The sequence below is a fragment of the Globicephala melas genome, chromosome 6, assembly GCF_963455315.2.
Source record: "Globicephala melas chromosome 6, mGloMel1.2, whole genome shotgun sequence".
NCBI lineage: Eukaryota > Metazoa > Chordata > Mammalia > Artiodactyla > Delphinidae > Globicephala > Globicephala melas.
This window is the reverse complement of record NC_083319.1, coordinates 70,259,953-70,285,005: the sequence shown is the minus strand read 5'-3', so window position 1 is coordinate 70,285,005 and position 25,053 is coordinate 70,259,953. Positions and strand designations below refer to the sequence as shown.

General features: G+C 42.1%; 3 protein-coding genes and 1 long non-coding RNA gene across 4 annotated transcripts; 3 read left to right on the top strand and 1 right to left on the bottom strand.

The window, feature by feature from the left end:
- Positions 1-47: 47 nt before the first annotated feature.
- On the bottom strand, positions 48-9,378 carry LOC132597491 (uncharacterized). Its single transcript, XR_009564341.2, has 5 exons — positions 8,952-9,378; positions 8,037-8,104; positions 5,526-6,275; positions 733-997; positions 48-209 (listed from the first exon to the last, which is right to left on the bottom strand). It is a non-coding gene; the product is annotated as an uncharacterized lncRNA (long non-coding RNA).
- Positions 9,379-9,539: 161 nt separating this feature from the next.
- LOC115850259 (interferon alpha-13-like) lies at positions 9,540-10,052 on the top strand. Its single transcript, XM_030852000.2, has one exon. It carries the CDS (start codon positions 9,540-9,542, stop codon positions 10,050-10,052), a length of 513 nt encoding a protein of 170 aa, XP_030707860.2.
- A 3,679-nt stretch (positions 10,053-13,731) lies between these two features.
- Positions 13,732-14,277, top strand: LOC132597490 (interferon alpha-1-like). The gene has a single exon (XM_060300989.1). The coding sequence runs from the start codon at positions 13,732-13,734 to the stop codon at positions 14,275-14,277; it is 546 nt and encodes a 181-aa protein (XP_060156972.1).
- A 9,864-nt stretch (positions 14,278-24,141) lies between these two features.
- On the top strand, positions 24,142-24,825 carry LOC115850376 (interferon omega-1-like). The gene has a single exon (XM_060300988.1). The coding sequence runs from the start codon at positions 24,142-24,144 to the stop codon at positions 24,823-24,825; it is 684 nt and encodes a 227-aa protein (XP_060156971.1).
- The last annotated feature ends 228 nt before the right edge of the window (positions 24,826-25,053 follow it).

Here is a 25,053-nt window from a genome sequence, read left to right as displayed (position 1 = left end):
GTGCAAATACCTGTGGGAAGGAGTCATCTCCTCGAGGGAAGCTGGTGACATATGGTGTTGACTGGCCAATCCTGGCACCTTCCTCTCACCTTCTCCCCGGTCCTGCTTTACTGAACCATTCATCCCTTACACATAACTTCAGTCCCTCCACCTCACTGACCAGCTACACAGCTGCTCTGGTTCTGTGCAGGTTTCCAGCTTCAAGGTTTCTGTTAGAGTGAAAGCCACAGGAAGAGCGCACAAGTGAAAGGAGAGTTCTAGGATTTTCAAAACCTCTATGAGAAGGAGCCAGGGTTCATGGCACTGGATCCCAGCTCTGCTATTAATAGCAGTGTGACCTTGACAAATAACACAATCACTAAGCTCCCTAGTTTCCTCATCTTTAATATGGGGACAGTAGTAGTATATTTTCATAGGATTATTCTCAGGATACAGTGAGTAAATATACACAAGAGGCATAAAAGTGTGTCTGTCAGAAATAATCAGGACTGTTAGAGTCACAGAGTGGCTACCATCGGGGAGGAGAAGGAGAGCTGCTCTGAGGTAGCAACTGGAAAGCAACATAAGAAACATGCTAGGTCCTGGGCAAAATCTATTACGTTTAACTTGGGTGCTAGTTTCACAATGTATTCAGTGTGTGAAATTTCCCTGTGCTGTATGTTGAAGATACTTGCAATTTCTGTGTATTACACTTCTTTTTTTTCAAAACAATAAATTTACTTATTTATTTACATTTTATTTTTGGCTGCATTGGGTCTTCGTTGCGGCGAGTGGGGGCTACTGTTCCTTGCGGTGCGCAGGCTTCTCATTGCGGTGGCTTCTCTTGTCACGAAGCATGGACTCTAGGCACGCGGGCTCCAGTAGTTGTGGCACACTGGCTTAGTTGCTCCGCGGCTTGTGGGATCTTCCCGGACCACGGCTTGAACTCGTGTCCCCTGCATTGGCAGGCGGATTCTTAACCACTCTGCCACCAGGGAAGTCCTTGTGTATTCTACCTCTGAAAGATATTCTGGGAATTAGTAAAAATTCTTTGAGAAAGAAGGATCAGTAGAAAATACTTGGATCTACTTTAAAAATGAATAATATGGACATAACAGAGACCTCAAATAATGTAAAAAGTCACATTTTTCATTAATAATGTTTGTTGCTTCTTTAGTATGAGAAAGGCACAAAATAGCTTGTGAACTCTTTCATTTTGGGGGCTTTCAGCAGCAACGCAGAAGCAGGAAGAAAAAAGCAGGAGCTATGAAAGGTAAGGTTCTGCTCTCTAATCCTGGGCTCTCCCGGGTTTGATCTTAGTTCTCTTCTCCATACAGTCCCAGGTCTATAATTGCTGGCAATGTCACCTCCTAGAGCCTGTACTCTCAGAAAATAATGGCCCCCCAGAGGAGAGACTCAGAGCTAGAAAGCAAAGAAGTCAGGACCTGGGACACTTCTAACCCAGGCTCTGCTCGTCCATGTGAAAGCTGGGCCATGGCGCTTACCCATCAAGTGACAGTGTGAGACGTGGTGGAACAATGACTGTTTTGGGGGCAAAATTTTGGGTAATGACTCAGACAACTTAACCTCCCTAAGTTTCATAGTCTGTGTCTGGGAGAGTCCCAGGATTGTTGTGATGATTGCCTGGGGCAATGTGTGTGAAAGAGCTTTGAAATGACACCGCTCTACACACATGGACCTTACTATTAGTGTCATTGAACCTCTGACCTCGAATTCTAGTTCCTGGGCATTAATCTTGAAAGAATCTCTTCCCAGTAGAACAGTCTGCTCAGCATGTTCCACTCTCTCTTTGCTTCCACTCTCCCTAGACACACCCAGGCTCCTATTTTTGGTTTGCAGAGCTCACCTGAAAGGCACTCATGTGACACCAGCCCCACCCTCTCTTCAGAAAGGTGATTCATATCTTCTGTCATCTCAGGCATCCCTCTTGCTAGCTGGCCCTGTGGAATTCCAGGGTCCCAGTCCAGCAAGAGGTTGACACGAGGGAGTCCCACTGGGAACAGATTATGGAAGGAAGCCTTGGGGTAAGGCATCTTCTGAAAACAAAATGGTCTCTCTCAAAAACAGCAAAGTTCATTCTTCACAAGTAAATCGTTTCTTCTAAAAAAGAGTGTTTTCTTTTGTCTCTGCTGCATTTGGGGGAAGGATGCAGTAGTCCAGGAACTGGGTTTAGGGAAAGGAAGAGGTTCTCCAGTTCTGATTGAGAGCTGACTTTGAGTGTTTGAGGCAGAGGAAGGTTAGGGAGAGAGTCTGACAGTGGCCTTGCACACCCTCTACCATCTCAGCCACCTTCATTTGTGTCATGATGAACACAGCCCTTCACAAAGCAAATACAAAAGCATAGGAATTTGACAAATGCTGAGGGGCTTTACAAATTGAGAAAATCCATTAAAGAATGAGTCTCAGGAACTGGACTTCCCAGTCCTTCCCCTTCTCCATCATGATACTGATCTGTAAACAGCCGTGGGTTGGAATGTTTCGGGTTACACAGGCACATAGATTCCCAAATGTCCCAATCAGCCTCTAGGAACAGAGACAAGAAACTTCACATATTCCCCAAAACAGCACTGGAATTTGGCATTCCTGAGGTCTCAAGTTCAGAAGGAAATGGAACAAACCAGAGGACCCCAAATATTTTAATGGAGAATAACTTTCATCTAACTCCAAGGCCTTCTTGCGTCCTGATGAAGGCTGGGCAAAGCAGCTCAGCTCCCCAGTTCTCAATTTAGCCTTAATGAAAGTGTACAGCTGAGGACTTTTCGCCTTTCCTTTCTCATGGGACAGGCTCTGCAGCAGCAGGGATGCAGAACTCCTGGCCATGTTTGTGGTTGAGCAAGCAGGGACAAGAGGAGGCCAAAGGGGAGGCAGAGCAGTATAGGGTCGTAGCAAACCTGGGAGTGGAACTGCATAGTCTTATCAGGCTTAGGAAAGAGATCTCCATCTACATCAGGTACCATAGCACTCAGCTCACTCTCCAGCTACACTTCTTATTCCCACCCAGTAACCTGCACACTGTTAGGGACATCATTGGTCCTCAGAGTTGTTAATAAAAGCGATAAGTGTAATAAGCTGAACATAGTTGTGTCAGTAAAAGTGTTTGAAAATGACAGTCTTGCTGCATCTTCTCTTGTGGGTTACTCTTGTCTTCTCATGTGACCAGTAAATTCGTTAGCTCGGCATCTCCTTAGTCTTCCTTCGGCTTCATGCATGACTTAGGGCAATTGTTTTCTTTTTCCTACAGTACAGTTTTCTCAGCTTTAGAATAGGGATAATGAGACTACTATATTCCATTCAACATACCATCGCATGTTATATGCTCTATATCATGAGAATATAACAAGTCATAAACTTATCTTAAGTGAGCAGATTATTGTAAGCACCAGGGACATATTAAACAAAGCAATGATAGTTGTTATAGTGACAGGTATGCACAAAGGAGTAAAAGCCATTATTTCATGTCCACTCAAAAGATACATAGTTTTTTAAGTTTTTTTTGATGTGGACAATTTTTAAAGTCTTTCTTGAATTTGTTACAATATTGCTTGTTTTTTTTTATGTTTGGGTTTTGTGGCCCTGAGGCATGTGGGATCTTAGCTCCCCTACAAGGGATCGAACTCACCCCCCCTGCATTGGAAGGAGAAGTCTTAACCACTGGACCGCCAGGGAAGTCCCCAGAAGATATTGATATAATGCCATATTTGTGCCTGAGCTCATTACTGAGCTCATAATTTTGTTATGCAAAAATTCTACCTCTGTGAATTAAAATAGGATCATCTTTTTAAGTATTGTGCAAAGCATACAAACACATTTTTAAATTCTACGAGCAAATGCAATATTCTCACAGATGTACCAAACACTAGATTGCAAATACCCATGGATCTCTAGTGGGCATCAAAACAAAATGCAGTCAGTGCATTGGCACAGAAGATATTTATCAATATTAAGTAGAAAGTAATATATTAAATTTAAATTTACATCATGCTGAAATTAAAAGCATTTTGATGCAGATTACAAATTTTTATGCAATTTATCCATATAAGATGACATTTCGAAGTAGTGAATAAAACTCTCCAATGAAAAACCCTGATTATATATATAAAGGTGAATGCTTTATCTATGAAGCCTTAAGGGTCTTCTAAGACCCTTGCTTAAAACATATGAGAGGAAAAAAAATCTTGAAAATTGAGATTAATTTCTTAAGATAATTACTAGGTCATAAGATATTGCCAATAAGCTAAATCTTACCGAGGTTAGAGATCAACGTGAAGCAGCCTTGGCTGACATGTGCGAAGCATCAGATACTTGTTATTATACCCGCCATTTTAAAGTCTGACGCTCATCTGGTCTCCCTGTCACCACCGTCCTCTGCTTTTCTGCCCCTCCTTCTCTCCTTCCTTTGTTGACTCCACACTCTCATCTTAGGGAATTGGTGTTCCTCAACGATCTATGCTAGTCCCACACTTCATCCTCTCTGCACATATAGTCTCAACCTCCCAAATAGTTCCAAACGTCCTCTCTATGACTGTTGACTTCCATATGCATGTCTTTACCCAGGGTCACATCTCCAAAGAAATGTCATTAGCTCCAAACCCTCATATTTACCTGCTACCCTAGATGATCTCCACACATGGCCAAACTTGACCAGCATGTAATTACCTGGCAAACTCCTGCAGACCCCTGGGATGCCAGCTTACCAACTGCTCTTGCAGAAGCTTTCCCTGATCCATGCAAGCCCACATACTCCCAAGAACCTGTACTTTCCCTGTCACAGCATTAGCATTCCTTTCATTGAACACCTAGTTACCCATATCCCCACCAGACTGCAAGCTCTGTGACAGCAGGCAATGTGTCTACTATTTTCATTGCACCTGGCACCCACCACAGTGCCAACAATACAAGGGATAGTCACACTTCTTTGTTGAAGTTTAAATTCCATGATTCTATAATATATTTCACAATTTTTTGATCATGCAACTGCTGAAACTGAATCAGCAACCATTAGACATGCTTTCTCCAAGAAAGAACAAGTAAAAGAGAATAGCTCCAGCTGCTATAACCTGTCATAATGCCCTGTGCTTCTCCTTCATAACCTAGAAAGGGTTTCAAGCTAATTTTTTACTCTTTAATGCCTGTCTTCTCTGACAGAGTGCTTCATTAAGAAAGTAATATCTTTGTTTTATCTACCAATATATTAAAAAACACAAGTAAAATCCTGAAAGCAGAGATACTTCAAAATATTTTAAGGACCAATGAAATGAATAAAATGATTTATGTTCCTGTTGGATTTTAAGGCAGATTAAAGGTTTAAGGACACTCTGATTTTCTTTAAGAGTATGAGTTAAACCTAACACTTAAAATATACCTTTTGCACCCCCAAAGCAAAGGAAAACAAGACACAAAGCTGACCATATCATAATATGAAGAATAAATTTGATAAATATAACAATCATCATAGAGAAATAAATTCTAATTATTATAAATTAAAAATAAATTTTCTCCCCATTCAAAAGTATTGTTCCACTTACTGTTGAAAAACAATGTGCTGAGGTGACTCGATGTATTTACAACTGAATCAGAAGAAAAGTCATTGAAGGGAGTGAATATGGACGCGCTAGAGGCCACCTCTAAGCAGAGAAGACTCCATTGTAGAAGATTGGGTCCAGGTCTCCTTTTCCCACTCCTGCGTTCTCTGAGGTTGAACATACAGGGAAAGCACACTCTGATTTTCACGCCTTAACTTCCACTCTCATATTGTCCTGGGCACAGCAGCTGTGGACTTTCTTTTCAGATCGAGCCTGGTCCTTTGGAAGTTCTTCAAAGTCAGGCTGGAGTCCTCATTGCCCAGCAGGGTCTTTTCCTCTGCATCTCCTGCACCAAACTAGTCTCCAGATCTGCCCACTGTTGATCAAGCCCACTGAGGAATTTCAGCTCTTTGTGCTGAAGACGATGGAGAAGTGCTGTATCGTCTCATGGAGAATGAGGCGGCCTGAGCGTTTGGGAACTGGCTGTCAGCCAGCTGGTGCTGATGGAACCTGAAAACCTTCTTGTCCTTCAGGCAGGAAAACAAAGAAGATTCTCCCTGTTAGGGGCAGGACTGTGAGGGTCTCCTGCTTTGGCAGGCTGTGGTTCTGGGCCAGGTGACAGCTAAGGGTGCAGACAGGGCTGGAGAACATCATCCTGGGTGTCCTCAGTGAGGAGGGTGGCAGGCCCCGGTGAGCCTGGTGATGCAGGTGTCTGGCTGTGGGAGCCTGTATCCAGCTGCTGTGGGTACCTGCCTGCAAAGGAGATTCTTAAATAAGCCATTTATGGGCAACATAGAATGTCACAACTTCAATTCTTTTATTACACTGGAAATTAAACACATTCCTGGAACATGAAAGAGTATCAATCCAATAGGATGTATTCATCTAAATGAGACCCAAGGTTGAAATAAAAACCTGAGTCTCAATATATCTCTTTTTCAGTTCTAATACGAATACTTAGAGGTTTGACCCTGTACTCTGTTTTGCCACTTCTTAAATTGCACCAAAATACAACTAGCCTCACCTCTCTGCATTCTCCTCTAAAGGGACTCATACATCAGATTTAAATTCTTCCACATTTCTTTACAGGACCATAGCTCACATTTTCTGAAAGTTTACAGATAATGGTGACATAAAAATGAACAGCAAGGGTGAATTCATGCAGTTCTCTTCATTCCGTCACCAGAAATGTTCTGACTGCGTATATATGTGACAATGCGCTTGGCAATGTGGATTCCAGGAAAGTGAGGCAGGGATGGTGACTGCCCTCCAGGGAGCAGGGAGGACAGACTTTAGAGGCAGGATTAGGATGAAGGAAGCACCACGTGCTCAGTGCAGCTGAGGGCCAGTGCTCAGAGCTGATGAAGAGGAGGGCCTGGGAGCAGCAGAAGGCTCCACTCTGACAAAAATCTGGGGCTCCTGAATTTAAATGACATCAGATTTTCATTTCATCTTTTAAAAAATGGAGACACCGTTAGTTGTGGTCACACAAGACATTGCCGAGATCAAATAAAATAAAGTTTGCAAAGTACAGGCTGAGAATTTGAACAGAGTGAATGATAGAAGGCTTTTGTATTAATATAACAAATGGAAACCTCTAGAGTCCACCCTCAGCCCAGCCAAGAGAAGCTCTGACTACAGGTTCCTTAACACTCAGGGGTCTGCATGTTGAGGCCCCCAAATGCAAACTCTAGGAGAGGGATTGCCTGTAGGCCTGCGAAGGAGTAGAGACCTAGTCTCCACCCTTAGAGCAGTGCCCCGTACATTAAGGAGAGAAATCCTACGGCACTTGAGGCTCTCTGCAGCATCTAAGAAAGTGTTTTGACCTCCTCCCCACAAGAAAAAAAAAAAAAGCCTGCTCTGTGACTAGTATAAATGAGATAAATAGTCCTTTTCCTCACCTTATTTTGTTTCAGACCACCTCTGGTGTTAATTTTTAAGACACAGATTAAATTATACCTTAAAAACAAACACATAACCTCAGAGAAAAAGATCAGATTTGTGGTTACCATAGCCAAGGGGGTGTGAGTTGAGAAAATCAGATGAAGGCAGTCAAAAGGGTTTTTTCTTCCTTTAAAAAAAGACATTAAAATAATGTTGTAGAGACCAGGAAAATGGTAAGAAATATATATATGGGGGAGAGATGATGAGAATTAAAGCATTCCTAGATTTTCAGCCATGGAACAGCACAATACTCTAATTCAAAAGCTATTTCCTGGGTTAGCATTAGGGCAACGTTAAGCTAGTACTTCTCTTAAGCACCAATGGTAAGAAGGCACCAAATCTACGTCATCAAGATAAAGGATGTTTTAATGCAACATTTTAAAATGAAACTTAATCCCAAAATATGCACGAGGAACAAAATATAAAACTTTTAAGTAAAGAAATGAAGCTGACCTCCATTTGCATGGCCCTGACAGTCTTACAAAGTAAGCCTTCATGATGTAAATGAAATCTGGGCAAATTCCACTTAGTGTATAAAATTCCTACTAAAGAAAAATGAAAAAGTCTGACCTGCTAAACGTCCTCAATTGCTTGTACACACCAACTCTTCTTTCTAACCTTATAGTCAAGGTGAGGTCCTGGGAAAGACATTTCAGGAACATGAGTTAAAAATCAGTTAAGACTATCACGGGGTCATTAGAAATTGTCAAACATGGTAATTCCCTCAATTAAAAACAAGCAAAAAAGTAATCTTGACAATATTAATGAGTTGGCTTCCATTAAAGATAGAAAAGTAAAACTATACTAAATACTTGGGGCTTCGCCGGTGGCGCAGTGGTTAAGAATCCGCCTGCCAACTCAGGGGAAACGGGTTCGAGCCCTGGTCTAGGAAGATCCCACATGCCGTGGAGCAACCAAGTCCATGTGCTGCTACTACTGAGCCTGTGCTCTGGAACCCGCGAGCCACGACCACTGAAGCCTGCGCACCTAGAGCCTATGCTCCTCAACAAGAGAAGCCACCACAATGAGAAGCCTGCACACCGCAATGAAGACTGAACCCAGCCTAAAATAAATACACCCAGCCTAAAATAAATAAACAAATAATTAATTATATTAAATACTTACTTTAGTAGAAAGACAATATAGTTTAAAGTTTAATAAAATGCTATATTTTAATATGAAAATATATTTTAATATTCTATGCTTAATATTGAAAATATTTTAACATAAATTTATAAAAATATCAAACATTTAAAATATTTAATTTAAATATGATATGAATTAAGTTAAATATAAAATTAATTTTAAAATGTAAAAAATAAAAGACTGTGAGTTTTTTTTAATATTCCTACTTTTCAGATACTCAATACTTTCTCCCTCACTTTAACGCTGTATCCTTGAAAGACTCCATGAAGTCCCAGAGAATCTACAGGGGCGCTCAGCTCCCGCGTCCTCGGCCCCGGTGGTGGCCGCGCTCCGACTCACCCCTCAGGGCGTCCCCAACACCGTCCTGTCGTCCCATCGCCGCCGCCGCGTTCCCCTTTCTCTGGGCCTTCGCTGTCTCGCGCCAGAAACCAGCCCGAATCTAAAAAATCGGCTCCCCTTTCTCTGCGGCTGGGAATCGCTCTGATTTCCCACCTCAGACCGCTCAGAAAAAGGCTTCTTTCCCAAAAATTGCCTCGCTCAAGTTTCTGTGAGAAAATAAAGCGCAAAACTCAGGGGAAGCCTGAAAATGCACGGTTCTTGTTCCCAGCCACACAAAAATGTCTCTGGCGAGGCCGCGACAAGGCTTCCTCTTCAACGCTCAGCACCGAGAAAACCAAGGTGTTTCGCGTATGCTGATTATTAAAGCAGCCTCAGTGACTACTTTTCGCCCTGTCTCTCGAGCTGCAGGAGACAGCTGCAGACGGCAAACTCAACAGTCGGCGTTTCCCAAACAAACCCTGCGCCCTCTACCGGCCACCTAGGGAAGGACGCTGTCCACAGTTCCAGGGAAGGAAGCTTCCCACTCATTAATTGTTTGGCGGTGCCCACGCCTCTCCTGGCGGCCGTCTAGTGAATCACCCTTTCTTAATGGCCCAGATCTATTTGCTAGTGGCAGGAGTGCTGCTCTGCTCTATCCCTGCTTACTCTCTTGGCTGGAACTTGCCTAGAAGCCATAGCCAGGAAAACAAGGACGTCTTCCAACATTTGGAACAGTTGCAAAGAATCCCCTCTCAGTGGTGCCTAAAGGACAGAACCGACTTCAAATTTCCTTGGAAAAGAGAGAATATCACCCCAATCCAGGTGACTCAAGGCACCTGTCACCACCATCTGATGCTCCAGCAGATCTTCAACCTCTTCACCACAGAGGACAGCCGTGCTGCCTGGAACAACACCCTCCTCGATAAACTTCTCTCTAGCCTTCATCTGAGGCTGCACCGACTGGAGCAGATGAAAAAAGACAATCTGGATTGTCGAGATTTGGGACGTGCTGCCCGGGAGTATTTCCATGGAATCCATGTCTATCTGAAGGCAAAGGAATACAGCCCCTGTGCCTGGGAGGTTGTCAGAGTGGAAATTAAAAGGTGCCTTTCCCTTATGTAAGAATCCTCAAAGAAATGTCAACAAATACAGAATATTTTTTATACTTGTGACACTTCTCATTCAATTACATTAGTGTTCAAGTCCAAAGCAATCTCGACTTGTGTTTCCTCACAGGCTGAAAAATGTCTAAAAGAAAATCATGATTTTAAAAAAGGTTTTGACAGAACACAATCTCTTTTCTTGTATAAATAATTTTCTAACGTAATTTAAAAGATCACTTTAAGTTTTGGGAGAGGTATTTGCTATTTTCAACACATGAAGTATAGAAAGGTTTTTTGGATAGTGTGGTGTTAAAGATATTTGTCAGTTAACTTAATGCTGACTGCTGTAACGGGTAAAGAGAATGCTGTCAGGAATTTGATCATAATAGAATCTTATCTTTCCCTGGTATAAGAACACAAGGCAGGCATTCCTGATCAGATGGATGTTCTAAGTTGCTCTCCAAAGAGTGAGTCGGGGACATGGGTACCCCCTGTTTTGTGGATTTTTCCATCATCAACAGGTGACTGCAAATTTTTCTGCAGTATTTGAGTCTATTCCACTCAGTGGTAAAGGGAAAAAGTCTGGTGCATCACATGGGACGTTTTCAAGGGCCAGGACTATACAGGGCAAGAGCACTTCTGCTCACAATACGTGGCCTGGATTTATCCTCGTGGAAATCTCACTGCAAGGAAGTTGGGAAATTATTGGATGATTAATAGACGAGGAGACAAGTTCAGTGCATAAGACCACTTTTCATCTTTACACTATTTGTCCTAATGAAGTTCTGGGTGGGGTGGAGGGGAACAACTAATGTTCTTGCTTGCACACACTTCATTAAAAAGCAATCTGACCCACAGAGAAAGAGAAATATCATTTATATGTGGAATCTAAAAAAAAGGATACAAATGAACTTAGTTACAATACAGAAACGGTCCAGTTCTGGTGAAAGCCTGCTTCAGGTCTCACACTGCAGAGTTCTCCTTGTATCATCATACAGCAGGAGAGGGAGGCATTTATCTCTGACCTCGTTGATAAGGGCACTAATTCCATTGTGAGACCTCCATCTTCACACCCTCATCAAGTCCCAAAGGGCCCGCCACCTGATACCATCACTTTGGGGGTTAGGACTTCCAAATATGAATTTTGTGGGGACGGAAACATTCAGACCAGAAAGGGCATTGAAGGCTACATGTCTTGGCATCCAGAAGAGAGAATATATTCATGTAAATAAAGAAGAATGAGCCATTTACCAGGCCAAAAGAGCAGACCGAGGACTCAGAATCCAAACTCTTGATTTCCAACCTGCAGTGATGCTTTAATTATTATGTGTCAAAATTTGGAAATCAAACTGAAGTGGACCCCATCGTCCCTTGAAAGGGAATGAAGACACAGGAGGAAAAGGATCATTCATCAGTCTTTGTGAGGAGTCTCCAAAGACTCTCAGGATATAGGTAGTCATTGCCACATCTGTAAAGATCCACCGAAGAGTAACGTGGTTAATTGTCTGGTCGCTGTGACCTGTGTGAATCAGGGAGACTTTGAGTTCAGATACGTGGCTCTGTATGTGACATCAAGCTGGTTATTTTCTGTCATGACCTAGTAGAGGACAAATTAGCGACGAGGCCATCCTCCTGAGTTTAATAGAGTGCCGGGCAACGGCTGAAAATTGTGCTGCTCTTACAACTTGAATCCCCAGAGCCATAGGCACCTTAAAGGAAAGAGAATCCTAGGGGTTTTAGCAACAAACTCAGTAGGCATGACTGATACCAGTAGGAGTAGAGTGGGAATACCAGCCACTGTCTATTATAATCCCAGCAAATACGACCGTGATAAAGGAAAATAGCTTGGTCATTCGTAACTGCCTTCCAGTGGGAGGAGACCATCTGAGAAACTGCTTTCGTTAAAAGTACCTGTTCGGGCTTCCCTGGTGGCGCAGTGGTTGAGAGTCCGCCTGCCGATGCAGGGGACACGGGTTCGTGCCCCGGTCTGGGAAGATCCCTCATGCCGCAGAGCGGCTGGGCCCGTGAGCCATGGCCGCTGAGCCTGCGTGTCCGGAGCCTGTGCTCCGCAATGTGAGAGGCCAAAACGGTGAGAGGCCCACGTACCGCAAAAAAACAAACAATTACCTGTTGCGTGATTACACTGGGCCTGGTGCCGAGGATACCACAGAGAATACGACAGAGTCCAGTTGCTACAGAGCTGATTTGCCACAGAGAGTCACATACCTATTATTTATTGAAAGATCGGTATTAGAGGGGGCTGAGGCCACAGAACATCCACTGCAAAATAAAAGAATTCATGATCAGAGTTGAAAGTGAATTCTTTCCATGATACCAATCAACATTTATCCAGTTCTCAATTAATTACAAAGATGGTTTTCTTTTGTTTGAAAAGAATAGGCTTGGATTGGAACCTCTGACAGTCCTTTGGGGAATCTGAAATTCAATGCAAAAATACAGAGAAAGATTCAAATCGATGATGATTCCTAAATCATCTGGGAGCAGATCGCTCCCACGGGTGCAAACAGTAGTCGTTAGGGGTGCGAACAAATCTTAGCTACTACAATGGTGGGTGGCACTCCAAAGCTCAACCCTATCCAACCCTATCCTTTGTATTCATTTTTCTCTTTGGGTTTTCTTGTGTATGAGACGAGAGGCATTGACATTGAGTGCATGGAAGATACACAATATGCAGGATCAGTGCTACAAGCCATGGTGGCTTGATGTTTCATTACAGGACTTTCTCTCCATCATATGATTGAACTCAAAGTCATAATGTGAGAGGTGCCCTCTGCTTACTTATGAGGTGTCCTTGTCTGTCTTGTGGATTTTGCTTATGTTTGAGCCTCAGTGTGATGTGGGCATCGGGAATTAAGCACAAATAGGTTGTATTTTATTATTTAATTCTAAAAAAGTTATCTAGGAGATCAATAATTACGTCTAGTCCTAAAGAGAAAAAGTTGTTGACAATATCTAGAGGAATATCTAGCAGCTAGTGAAGTTAGAAATCATTTTATGGTATGAATCAAAACTCAGAATTACTTAAAAATAAATGTTAAGAAAATCATTTAAATTTTCAATGGTTTTAGCAGTTTTGATAGATTTTTAAATATATCTATACATTGGTATTCTTATGAAGTATTTGTATAAATTTTTATTGAATATGTAATTTGATACATTCCTATTTATTAAGTAAATGTATTACATTAAAAGTCATTCTGCACACTTAACCAAAATGTTAAATTAATCGCAGTAGCTTTTACAGCTAATTTTTAGCCTAAATATTTTTGTCATACTCACCACTGCTTTGAATAAAAAGAAAAAACTTTTCACTTTCTTTTTCTATTTATAAAGTAGAGATATGCATGGAGTACATACCGATGCACACAGTATAACTGTGTATCAAAATTTCATAGGGGGGCCATATGGAAAAAAAATATCTAGAAAGGTTCTGTGGGCAGGAGAAGGGGAGGCAAGGATGAAAAACAGCGGTTGAGAAACGCTGCCCTAACCTATCTGGAGAGTGCAAAATGAAAAGCAAAAACAGAAGTAGAAAGTAAGAGGGAACATTCAGAAAATGGAAACCAATTCGCTCCCATTTAAGACCCAGGCCTGAAGGAAGGTCTTCAGAGAACCTAGAGAGCAGGGTTCACAGAGTCCCCACCTCAGCCAGGCCAGCAGCATCTGCAGGGTCCCAGATGTCCCCAACCTTGTCCTTACTCCTGGCCCTGGTGCTGCTCAGCTGCCACTCTAACTGCTCTCTGGGCTGTGACCTGCCTCAGACCCACAGCCTGGCTAACACGAGGGCCCTGATGCTCCTGCGACAGATGAGGAGAATCTCCCCCTTCTCCTGCCTGAAGGACAGAAAGGACTTTGGATTCCCCCAGGAGGCGTTTGGAGGCAACCAGTTCCAGAAGGCTCAAGCCATCGCTGTCGTCCATGAGATGATCCAGCAGACCTTCCAGCTCTTCAGCACAGAGGGCTCGGCTGCTGCTTGGGATGAGACCCTCCTGGACAAGTTCTGCACTGCACTTTATCAGCAGCTCACTGACCTGCAAGCCTGTCTGATGCAGGAGGCGGGGCTGGAAGGGACTCCCCTGCTGAAGGAGGACTCCATCCTGGCTGTGAGGAAATACTTCCACAGAATCACTGTCTATCTGCAAGAGAAGAAGTACAGCCCTTGTGCCTGGGAGATTGTCAGAGCAGAAGTCATGAGATCCTTCTCTTCATCAACGAACTTGTAAGACAGACTCAGGAGGAAGGAATGACACACACCTGGTTCAACACCGAAATGATTCTCACTGCCTAACAAGACCATACTTCCACCTGTGCTGCCATGTCAAAGACTCTCATTTCTGCTCTCATCATGCCCTGAATTGAATTAATTTGTCAAGTGTTTTCAGGAATATTAAGCAACATGATGTTCTACTCTACAGGCACTCGTCCCTCATAGATGCCCATGTTGATCTATCTACTTACTTATCTACTTAAATATTTATTTATCTATTTTAATATTTATTTCACTATTTATAAAGATTTAAATTATTTTTATTTACATAATATTATGTGCATGTATACATTGTGGTTAAGAGAAAAATATATACTTTGTATTACCTCAGTTTATGAGTTTTCTTTGTGCATTAAATTCTTACTAGAGAAAACTTCCTGTTTTGTTTTTTTTCTTTAAAAAAGAAACACCAAGGGGCTTCCCTGGTGGCGCAGTGGTTGAGTCCGCCTGCCGATGCAGGGGACACAGGTTCGTGCCCCGGTCCGGGAAGATCCCACATGCCGCGGAGCGGCTGGGCCCGTGAGCCATGGCCGCTGAGCCTGCGCGTCCGGAGCCTGTGCTCCGCAATGGGAGAGGCGAAAACAGTGAGAGGCCCGCGTACCACTAAAAAAAAAAAGAGAGAAAGAAACACCAAGCCTGAATGTGCAACCTGATGAAAGAATGTATGTTACAATTCCTTGACCCATTATTACGATTTTCACGTTAAAAATAAAAATAGACTTCTTCTAGCCAGGTCGTGGGTTGCCCTCAGGACCTAGAGGTGAACATAGCTAATCCAATTCTGCTTTGGGTAACTCTGATTTTTTTTTTTAAAGGAAAGTAATCTAAAAACAATAATCAGTTAATACAGGGACTTCCTTGGTGGTACAGTGTTTAAGACTCTGCTCTCCCAGTACAGGCGGCCCGGATTCCATCCCTGGTCAGGGAACTAGATCCTGCATGCCACAAGTAAGAGCCCACATGCCACAAACAACTAAAAGATCCTGAATGCTGCAACCAAAGATACCGAATGCCGCGATGAAGATCCTGCATGCAGCAATGAAGATGCCGTGTGCCACAACTAACACCTGGCACAGCCAAATAAATAAATAAATAATTTTATAAAATCAGTTAACTCACAATTAAATTTAATTATTTTTAAAATAGTACTAATTTGTAGTAGAAATTAATATCGGTTAAATTTAGTGCTACGGTGAGAAGGTGGGAAAATGGAATTCCCCCAGCACAAGGTGGATCATGTCATGCGAGGATATAGAAATTAAAGCAGTAGATATTACCTATAGTTAACTAGTAGACATTTCAGTGCAAATGTCCATTGGATACTGGAGATGGCAATTTATAAGCAATTCCATGAAGTGTAAAGCATGGAACAGAAGAAGTGATCAAATAGGAGGAGAGTATCAAATGAGAAAAGGACTGAAAATTGAATCCTATGACCTTAACGTTAAAAGGGAGGGAAAGCAAGGGAAATGGCCATATGTTAACATGACAAGAGAGAAAGGTGAGAAGACCATGTTTGAAAGACTGAAACTGCTTAGAAGATTCAATGCATTCGTGAAAACGTAGATGGAAAGTGCTCCTACATTGGGAAAAGAGATGGCATTGGCCACTTAGTGACAGCTTGTTTGGTAGAATTAATCAGCAGAAACCATAGTGGAGAAGGTGGAAGGATGAATAAGAGAAAGGAATGACAATATACACAGAAAATAGGTTTGAGATATTTGCCGTCTGAATTGGAGGAGAGACATAGGGTGGAACCTAGAATGGATGTGGATTATTTTTTTCTCTGCATTGTTTTCCTTTTTTGAACTATTTTTTGCTTCTGAAGAGATTTCATGGATTTGATGTACTGAAAACTCATATCAATGTTCAAGATTTGATTTACTTTAAATCCTGACATTTAATCACTTACAGTGATAATGTATCATTATTTTGATGAATATGATGTTGAATGTCAGTAAGCTGCTCTGCGCTTGAAACCATCCACTACAAGGGAAACAGATAGAACTGACCTTAGTGAGAGCTGATTTGCTGAAATTAATCAGCAGAACCCATACTGGAGCAAGTGGAAGGGTAACAAGAGAAGAACTCCCATTGTCATTATTTCACCTGGGGAGTCACTTTACTTCTTTCACTCTCATCATAGTCAGATTTGCATTTGTTTTCCTTTTACCTAAGTACATCAAATGCGAGGACAGCTTTCCAAGAAAGTTGAATGGAGAAGCAAATCAATGATGTATTGCACATTATGGAAAATCATGGTATGGGCCCTTTATGTTTCCATTTTTGCTTCCCTCTTAAGATACTCAACTCAAGATGAAAAAGGAAGTAAATCAGTAGTAGCAAGACAAACCTTGCCCAGAAAAATACTAAATGAAAAAGAACGTATAACATTACAAAGACTCTGACACCAGGAAAGCAGAGAAGGCTAATTTTATCTAGCATCCTATGCCCTACATTTTCACCACCCTACGTCTTCACTGTGAGATGGAGAATGATGAACCAAGAGGCTCAGTAGAAATGTACTGAATCATCTAATGATGCTTAATAATTACTTCAATATAAGGCTCTGATGCGAGGTCAGTAGAAGCTTCTGATGGGAGGTCTAATGGAAAATCTAAGAATACTCTTTGTTAATAATTATTTGGAATAATTATTATGAACTCTGTACTAATGATAAAATGGTGAACAAGATATAGACCTGTCACCTATGGTGGTTACTTGTCAAACAGGTCTAATAAATCTATTTTCAAGAAGACCAATCCCAAAGGATAAGCCAGCTTGGCTGATATGGAAAATAAAGAGGGCAGAAACAGAGCCCAGGACTTGAAGTAAACAGAGCCAACCTCGTAGCAAGAGAATTGTAAATCCTCACCCTAAAGGCCAATTTACCTCAGTTCCTTTTATCCCATACATCATGTTCAACTTTCAACAGAAACTTACCATACTGAAAGGTGAAAAACACAGTTTGAAGAGACAGAGCAAGTATCAGAACTAGACTCATATACAGTAGAGATTTAGAAATGATCAGACCAGGAGTCAAAATGATAGTGATTAAAGTGCAAAGGGCTCTAATGTAGTCATCTATTTATTCTTCTACTTTATCTCAGTCATACTATGTATGGTATTTAAAATAGTTTTGTTCATATAATATCATGTTCACCTTTATAGTGTTTTCAATATAATAAAATATGCTTACCTCTATATTGTTTCCAATTATTTTCTTGTTTAATTTATGAAACTCTCCCCCAGATGACATCTTGGGTTTTTTTATTCTTACAAAAAGATGTAGCTTTAATTTGCAAGGCATACTGAAACATGGATGATAAATTCTACTCATCATTCTCATCATTCATTTATTTCAGTGGTTTATATTTTATTTTACTTTTTAAAATTTTATTTATTGTTCACCGTGCTGGGTCTTTGTTGCTGTGCGCAGGCTTTCTCTAGTTGTGGGGAGCAGGGGCTACTCTTCGTTGTGATGCGCGGGCTTCTCATTGCGATGGCTTCTCTTGTTGTGGAGCACGGGCTCTAGGCGTGCGGGTTTCAGTAGTTGGGGCACGTGGGCTCAGTAGTTGTGGTGCACAGGCTCAGTAGTTGTGGCTCGCGGGCTCTAGAGCGCAGGCTCAGTAGTTGTGGCCCACGGGCTTAGTTGCTCCGCGGCATGTGGGATCTTCCCGAACCAGGGATCGAACCCGTGTTCCCTGCAATGGCAGGCGGATTCTTAACCACTGCACCAGCAGGGAAATCCCAGGTTATATTTTAAAACTTCACATTTCTATATCAGATATATGATAGTTCTGAGAATACAGAGGTGAAAAGAGAAAATGTCAAACCTACTCTTCTGGAGAGTTCAGTTTGGAAGAGATAAAAGATATAAACACAGTAATCATGCTAAATTATTTCAATTAAGTTTCCTATTACAATGACAGATAGGGAAAAGGGGATTCTCTCACCAGAATCTGGAATGAGGCATCTCAAGAAGGGGAGAAAGCACATGGACTCCATAAAGTGGCCAAGAAACATCTAAAGACAGACTTCCCATTGGAAGCAGCATATGTGGATGTCGTTCCTTAGGAGTAGAGTGTAGAACGAGATGACGACCGAAAGCTCATGAGGACCTTCAACTTTTAGGAGTGAGAAAGAGAAGGAGAGTCTGAAGAGGGCACAAAGGTGGAGTAGCCAGTGCACTTAGGAGTCAAGCAGGGAAAAATGATCTTCAGAAAGCACCAAAGAAGAAAACAAAGAGCTTGAGAATTACAGAGGATGGAAGTTAAATAATTATTTATATGTGATATGGGTTTCTGCATTGAGTCTAGATTCTGCCAGGACACACGTGTGATGCTGGGGAATCACTTAACTTCCCTGAGCCTCAGTTTCCTCAAATATAAAGTACGGAAAATATTCCTAGAGTTGTATTGAATATTAGACCAACCAGAACATTTAAGAGCACTTAGCAGAGTATCATCCACAGAGTGAGGGCTAAACAGGTAGTGTGTTGTTTCCTATATTTTTCATATAGGTCTAAATGGGAATAATGAATTCTCCTCCCCCTCTCTCTGTCACTGACTGCAGAACAATGACAGCCTAAAAAACAGAACTGGGAGAAAGCGTGTCATCAATTGTATGTAATTTTACATACAATAATATACATATATGGTCCATATATATGAATACATAGTATAAAATATACCATATATCTATCTGCTGATTCTGATACATGGCACAATTCCCCTTCCCCTCTGTTTTCCTGGATCCCATTCTTTCACTAAAATATCACAATCATTCAGTTCCACCCAGTGTAGAAATCCATAGTGTACTTTCCCCATTCACTCTGCATTCAGCTGTACTGCCCATTCATACCGCTGTTTCCTTCTCCATTATGGTTTCTGGCTGTCAATTTCCGCTAAAGACTAGAAAGCCACCAATGGAAAGCAGAAGCTGAGTGAAAGTTCTAGGTTTGTCAGAAACTCTCATATGACTCCACGCTCTCCGCCTGCCAAGCACTGCAGGTCCAGACTGTCCAGACTCCCAGAGAAACACAGTAAATAGATGGCACCCTGCCCAACACTGAACAGTGGTGGAGAATCCAGGAGCTCACCTGTGCCTCTATTTGCACACTTCCACGTGCTGACTGCACTAGGAGGAACTCACCTGGTTCAGGACTCTTATTTGCTCAAAAAGCCCAAAGCGCAGGAAACATGGAGTTGAAAGGCAGCAGCAGCTTGAGAACTTGGAAGGAGAACAGAGATGTTTAAAGCGTTCACTGGAACAGCGGCAGGTCCTCAGGACATGGAAGAACACAGATCAGCTGCACCGAGGCAAGTGCTTCTCCAGAACATTCCTTTTCAGAGAAGAAAAGAATGAGGTGCATGCGATAGCACAGAGTTCTCCCATAAGGATGTGGCCACTAGCAGTGTCCCCAGCACTGATACCACAGCAGCCTGCGGAGTCTTGGAAGGGACGAGGGTTACCTCAGTGCCAGCTGCAAACTTGTTTTGTCCTTAGGACCCAGCAAGTAATCACAGAGCAGGGAAGGACATTCCTGGGGACAATGCAATCCAAGGAATTTCTTACATTCCATCATGATGTCTTTGCCCCTTTGAAAGACAAACAAAATAAAACATGCTTGAATAGAAGGGACACAGGCAGGGATTTTAATATATTTAGCAACAACTGGGGTAGAGCCTTTCCAGCAGGGCAGGTATCAGTAACATGCACACTGGAAGGTCACAATTTCTAAAAGCAACAAAGAGCTAAGTGGAAATTCATTTATTTAATTTAGGCACTTTGGAAAGAGGACACTGATGGATCAATCATCTTTCTATCATTTCCAGTTGGTGCATACAGCACTGAGTAGGTACTTTTAAAGTCAGAAGGACATTTAAAGTACATTTAGAGGTTTGGAAACCTTCTTAAGGATTAGGGTCCTAAAACAAGCAGAAACCATTCCTATATTACTGCTAAAAATATCATTTTATTAACAAATGATTTTTTATATAATATTTTTATTTCAATTCTTCAGTATTATGATGTTTTAATGGGCTGAGGCTAGAAATTTAAATAAAGACAACTATACAAGGCCATGAGGGTGACTCTGGAGTTCAAGCCAGACTCTCCCTGCTAAGGAGCCCATTAAAAACCTTCACTGCTTCTGTCTAAGAAGCGCATATGCGCTTCTGTCTTGGTCATACCCATATCTTAACCAAGAGTTGGAACAATGGCGTAGAGATCCTTCCCTGGACTCTATCAGTAGACAAACGGATGTCCAGCCTGGACTGTAGGTGAGAAATGGAGGTGTCTTCATTGAGAATGAGAACAGGCTGACCTGAGGAGGTCTCCTGGGAAATCAGTGAGGTCCTTGTCGACTGAAAACAAACCACAACATGAGAGCTGAGAGTTCATTTTTTTGGGAGGACTTACTGAGGACTATAGCCTGGAGGACAGCCTTTCAGCTCTGACGAACTGCCCCAAGGACGTAAGGGGGACGTCAGTATATACTGGTGATTTTGGTGAGGGAGGTACATGCAATCAAGGACACAACTTGGTAGAAGTTTGCTGCTAGTTATGAGGAACAGATGTCTCTGTTAATGATTTTAGGGCTTTTTACATACGGAGAACATGCAAGAAATTGCGTTTATTAAATTTTCTTGGGAAATTATTTAACGACCTACTGGCCTGTTCTGTCAGTTTTCCCAGAGCACAGCGTGCCTCGTTCTTCATCTCCACCCTGAACTCCTAACAGGGCACGCTGGGGTCAGGGACTACAGTGACTAGTGACTTCATTCTTGTAGAGCCGGATGGCGAGTGACTTTTTAGTTGTTATCCTGAAGAAGAAATGTCAGAGCTCATATGGATAGAAATCGTTAGGTGCTTTTACTTTGTTCTTAAACTCACAAGAAAACTCAAGAGTTAAAAATACATAGATTCCAGAAGTCTGCTGTTCTTGGATTAATAAAGCTATTTACTGTATTTCGTTGAAGAAATAACTCATAAAATCTTAGACTTGTTCCTTCAATTGGCAGAAAAATCCACTCCTTTCTAACTGTTCAATAAGGATTTTGCCTATTTTTGCTTAGAACTTAAAGTCAGCTCGGTTGACAGACCACACCCTGTGTAGCCCTCCAAAACAAGCGACAGCAATCCTTTGGCATCTGAAGTGGAATTAAGGGTCCTTTGTCATCTCGCTATCTTCCCTCTGATGATTTAGTTGGTTCTTAAATATCATGTTCTTTTCCACCCTTCACTTTCTTTACTGGGCTCTTTCAGACAAATCACAGAAAAGCCCCTCACTAAGGTTTGCCCTTGTATCTATGGTACGTTTGGAATAGTTCATCCGTCCAGATTGATATTTGTCTCCAGCTGTATAAGTGAGTGTGATCGAAATAGGGTTACTGAGAGGACCAAGTTAACAGAACTTAGAAAGTGGCTAGTTCCTTATAAGCAAGCAATAAAATTCGGTTGTTACTTTTTTTTTTTCAACATATTCCCTACATCTCTCAGCAAAGACTCTGTTTCTCCCTTTTTTTTTCTTAATATTTATTTATTTTGGCTGCACCAGGTCTTAGTTGCAACATGCGGGATCTCTTTTGAGGCATGCAGGATCTTTAGTTGTGGTATGTGGACTCTTAGTTGTGGCATGCATGTGGGATCTACTTCCCCAATCAGGGATTGAACCCGGGCCCCCTGCATTGGAAGCTCGGAGTCTTACCCACTGGACCATCAGGGAAGTCCCCAGTTGCTACTTTTATATGACGATTACTATCCAGATTAAGATCAGTATCATTTGGCATCATCTAATTCCCTTCCTTTTAATTCTAGTGTTCTCAAAGCACTCTTCGTATTACCTGAATGGATTCATCAACTAGACAGATGCTCAGCAAGGCTGATCTCCACGATCCTGCCACAGAGGGTTAGTGTTCTAGCCATTGGGTTCTGGTTGCCAGTTGCTTGTGAGCTGATCGGTGTGACTTCTTCCCTCTTTCTTCAAAAATAATCACATATCGATTAAATGAAAGAAAAATCAGGTGCCTGGTCTTGCAAAGCTGAAGGCAGTCCGTTAACCCAGGACTCGGTCTTCTTTGAGTTTCTGGCAGAAGCAGCCATTTTCCAGACTTTCTGTTATTCATATTGGCTTTTATCCTGCCCCAACAACGCTGTATTAAATTTTGCTAACTTAGAATATGTCATTGTGTCTGTGGAAAATCACTTCCCTTCTTTCACATTCGTGAATTTCACCTCACATTAGTTTCCTTTTCACCCACAAAATAATTGTGGAATTTTACTTTCTAAGAAAGTAGCAATGAGAAACAAAAAATTTAAAGCATTGAAAATGATAGAGACCGCAGCCCCTCTGCCTTTTTTACTTCCCTGTATTGCTCTTACCTCACCATGAATTAGAACTAACGAGGAGCAGCGAGACAAATTTTGCCCAATAAGTCACTAAGTGAATATAATTTATAAAAAACTTTAAAACTTTAAATGTAGAATCGCACACAAGTAGAGGAAAGAAGGCGATTTCTCTCTGACCTAATCCTGGGCCTCGCTGCCCTGCATTCTCAGAGGGAGACAGAGACAGAGGAAGGGAGAAGCCCACTGGCATCAACTGACTGAATGAACAACTGAACCTCACTGGTTTCTGTGACATAAGCTTTAATGAGAGACAACACCATCGTTGAATTCTCTGCCCCCAGCTCAGAAATTCTGAATGTAACAAGTGTTCACTAGTTTTAGTAAAAGAGTTGAATAATAAAATTTGTATTTGGTAAAATAAAAATTATTTGTTTACTCAGGGTGAAATGATTAGAATTGGATAATTCCTCCACCTCCTTAGAGAAAACACACTTTTGCTCTCAGCATCTGAGGGCTGCTGACACTTCTGATACGGGTCAGGAGAAGAGGAGGTCACCACTGAGGACTAGGGTCCTTCACAAAAACACTCCAGGGGCAAGGGTGAGGGTCCTGGAAGATGAATTATTTTCCCAACAATAAACAAATCCCTCCACAGAAAGGAGATTTTAAAGTTCTCAGGATGTGGTGAGCCTGCCCTCAGGCAGGGAGTCCAGGTTAGGAAGGGGACTCTGTCACTCTAGAGGAGAGGGTGTGACTAGATGTGATCTCTCCCTTGTGACTGAGGTGCTGCTGGGGAAATACAATTTTCTTGGAATTAGGACCTCAACACCCATATTCTCTGAAAAGAACCAGTATTCCCGGTGGGAGTATTGGCCCAGCCTGTGGAGGACTAGGTCTCCAGTAAGAAAATGGTGGAAAGAAAGGGTACTAGTACTAAACTTGTGGTCCCCTGAAACATAACTACATGGACCTGTATGAATGTGAAGGAAGAGAAACATTAAAAAGCTCATTCACTTATAATCATCAGCCTCTGCTGTGAAACCCCTCTTTGGCTTCAAAGAGCTTAAATGCCAGAGGTGGTCTAGTAAATCCCTAAAAAAGTACAGAAACCATAGGGCTGAGGAAGCCTGCCTTTCTATATAAAGTAAGGCAGTAAAAATGGAGACTAAGGTCATGGCTAAAAATTTGTTCCTGGAACAGAGAAAAGCAATATTTATGCATGAGAAGGAGAGAGAGAATGTACTTACATACCTGTAGCATTTCTGACTTTAACACAAAGACATTTCTCATTTGATTAATAAATATCCATTTGGATGGGCACATCAGAAGTTATTGGGAAAAGTGCAAAATTAATAGTTTAGATTGATAACATCTTCTTAGATACTGAGAATACATAAATGAAACCCAAAAAAGGAAGTAAAAGTGACAGAAATGTTTAGAAAATGAAAATTACTGTGTTCCCTATTTAATGGCCTTGCTTAGAAAGAATGTCACCAGAGAACCTACCCCCAAGGCTCCCACAGACGCCCGTCTCAGCCAGGCCAGCAGCAGCCTCATTTGCCCCATGGCCTTCGTGCTCTCTCTTCTGACCGCCCTGGTGATGTTCAGCTATGGCCCTGGTGGATCTCTGGGCTGCGACCTGTCTCAGAACCACGTGCGGATTAGCAGGAAGAACTTCATGCTTCTGGGCCAGATGCGGAGAATCTCCCCTCGCTTCTGTCTGAAGGACAGAAAAGACTTCGGTTTCCCCCAGGACATGGTGGATGGCAGCCAGCTCCCGAAGGCCCAGGCCACCTCTGTCCTCCACGAGATGCTCCAGCAGGTCTTCCGCCTCTTCCACACAGAGCGCTCCTCTGCCGCCTGGGACACCTCCCTCCTGGACAAACTCTGCACTGGACTCCATCAGCAGCTGGAGGACCTGGACGCCTGCTTGGTACAGGCGATGGAAGATGAAGAAACTGCCCTGGGAGTCATGGGCCCTACACTGGCCGTGAAGAGGTACTTCCAGGGAATCCATCTCTACCTGAAAGAGAAGAAATACAGTGACTGTGCCTGGGAAATTGTCAGAGTGGAAATCATGAGATCCTTGTCTTCATCAACCAACTTGCAAGAAAGGATAAGAATTATGGATGGAGACCTGGGGTCACCTTGAAATGTTTCTCATTGGCTAAGATGCCATATCACCCTTGCACATACGTGTTTGGTCATTTCAGAAGGCTCTTATTTCAACTTTAATCACAGAATTTATTGTATTAATTCAGCTGATACTTTGTCAGCAATAATACACAAGTATATGTTAAAATTATTAAGCCCTAAGGGCATCAGTCCTTAAGAGATGACTGCCCTGATGTTATTTATTGTTTACTTACTTATATTTATA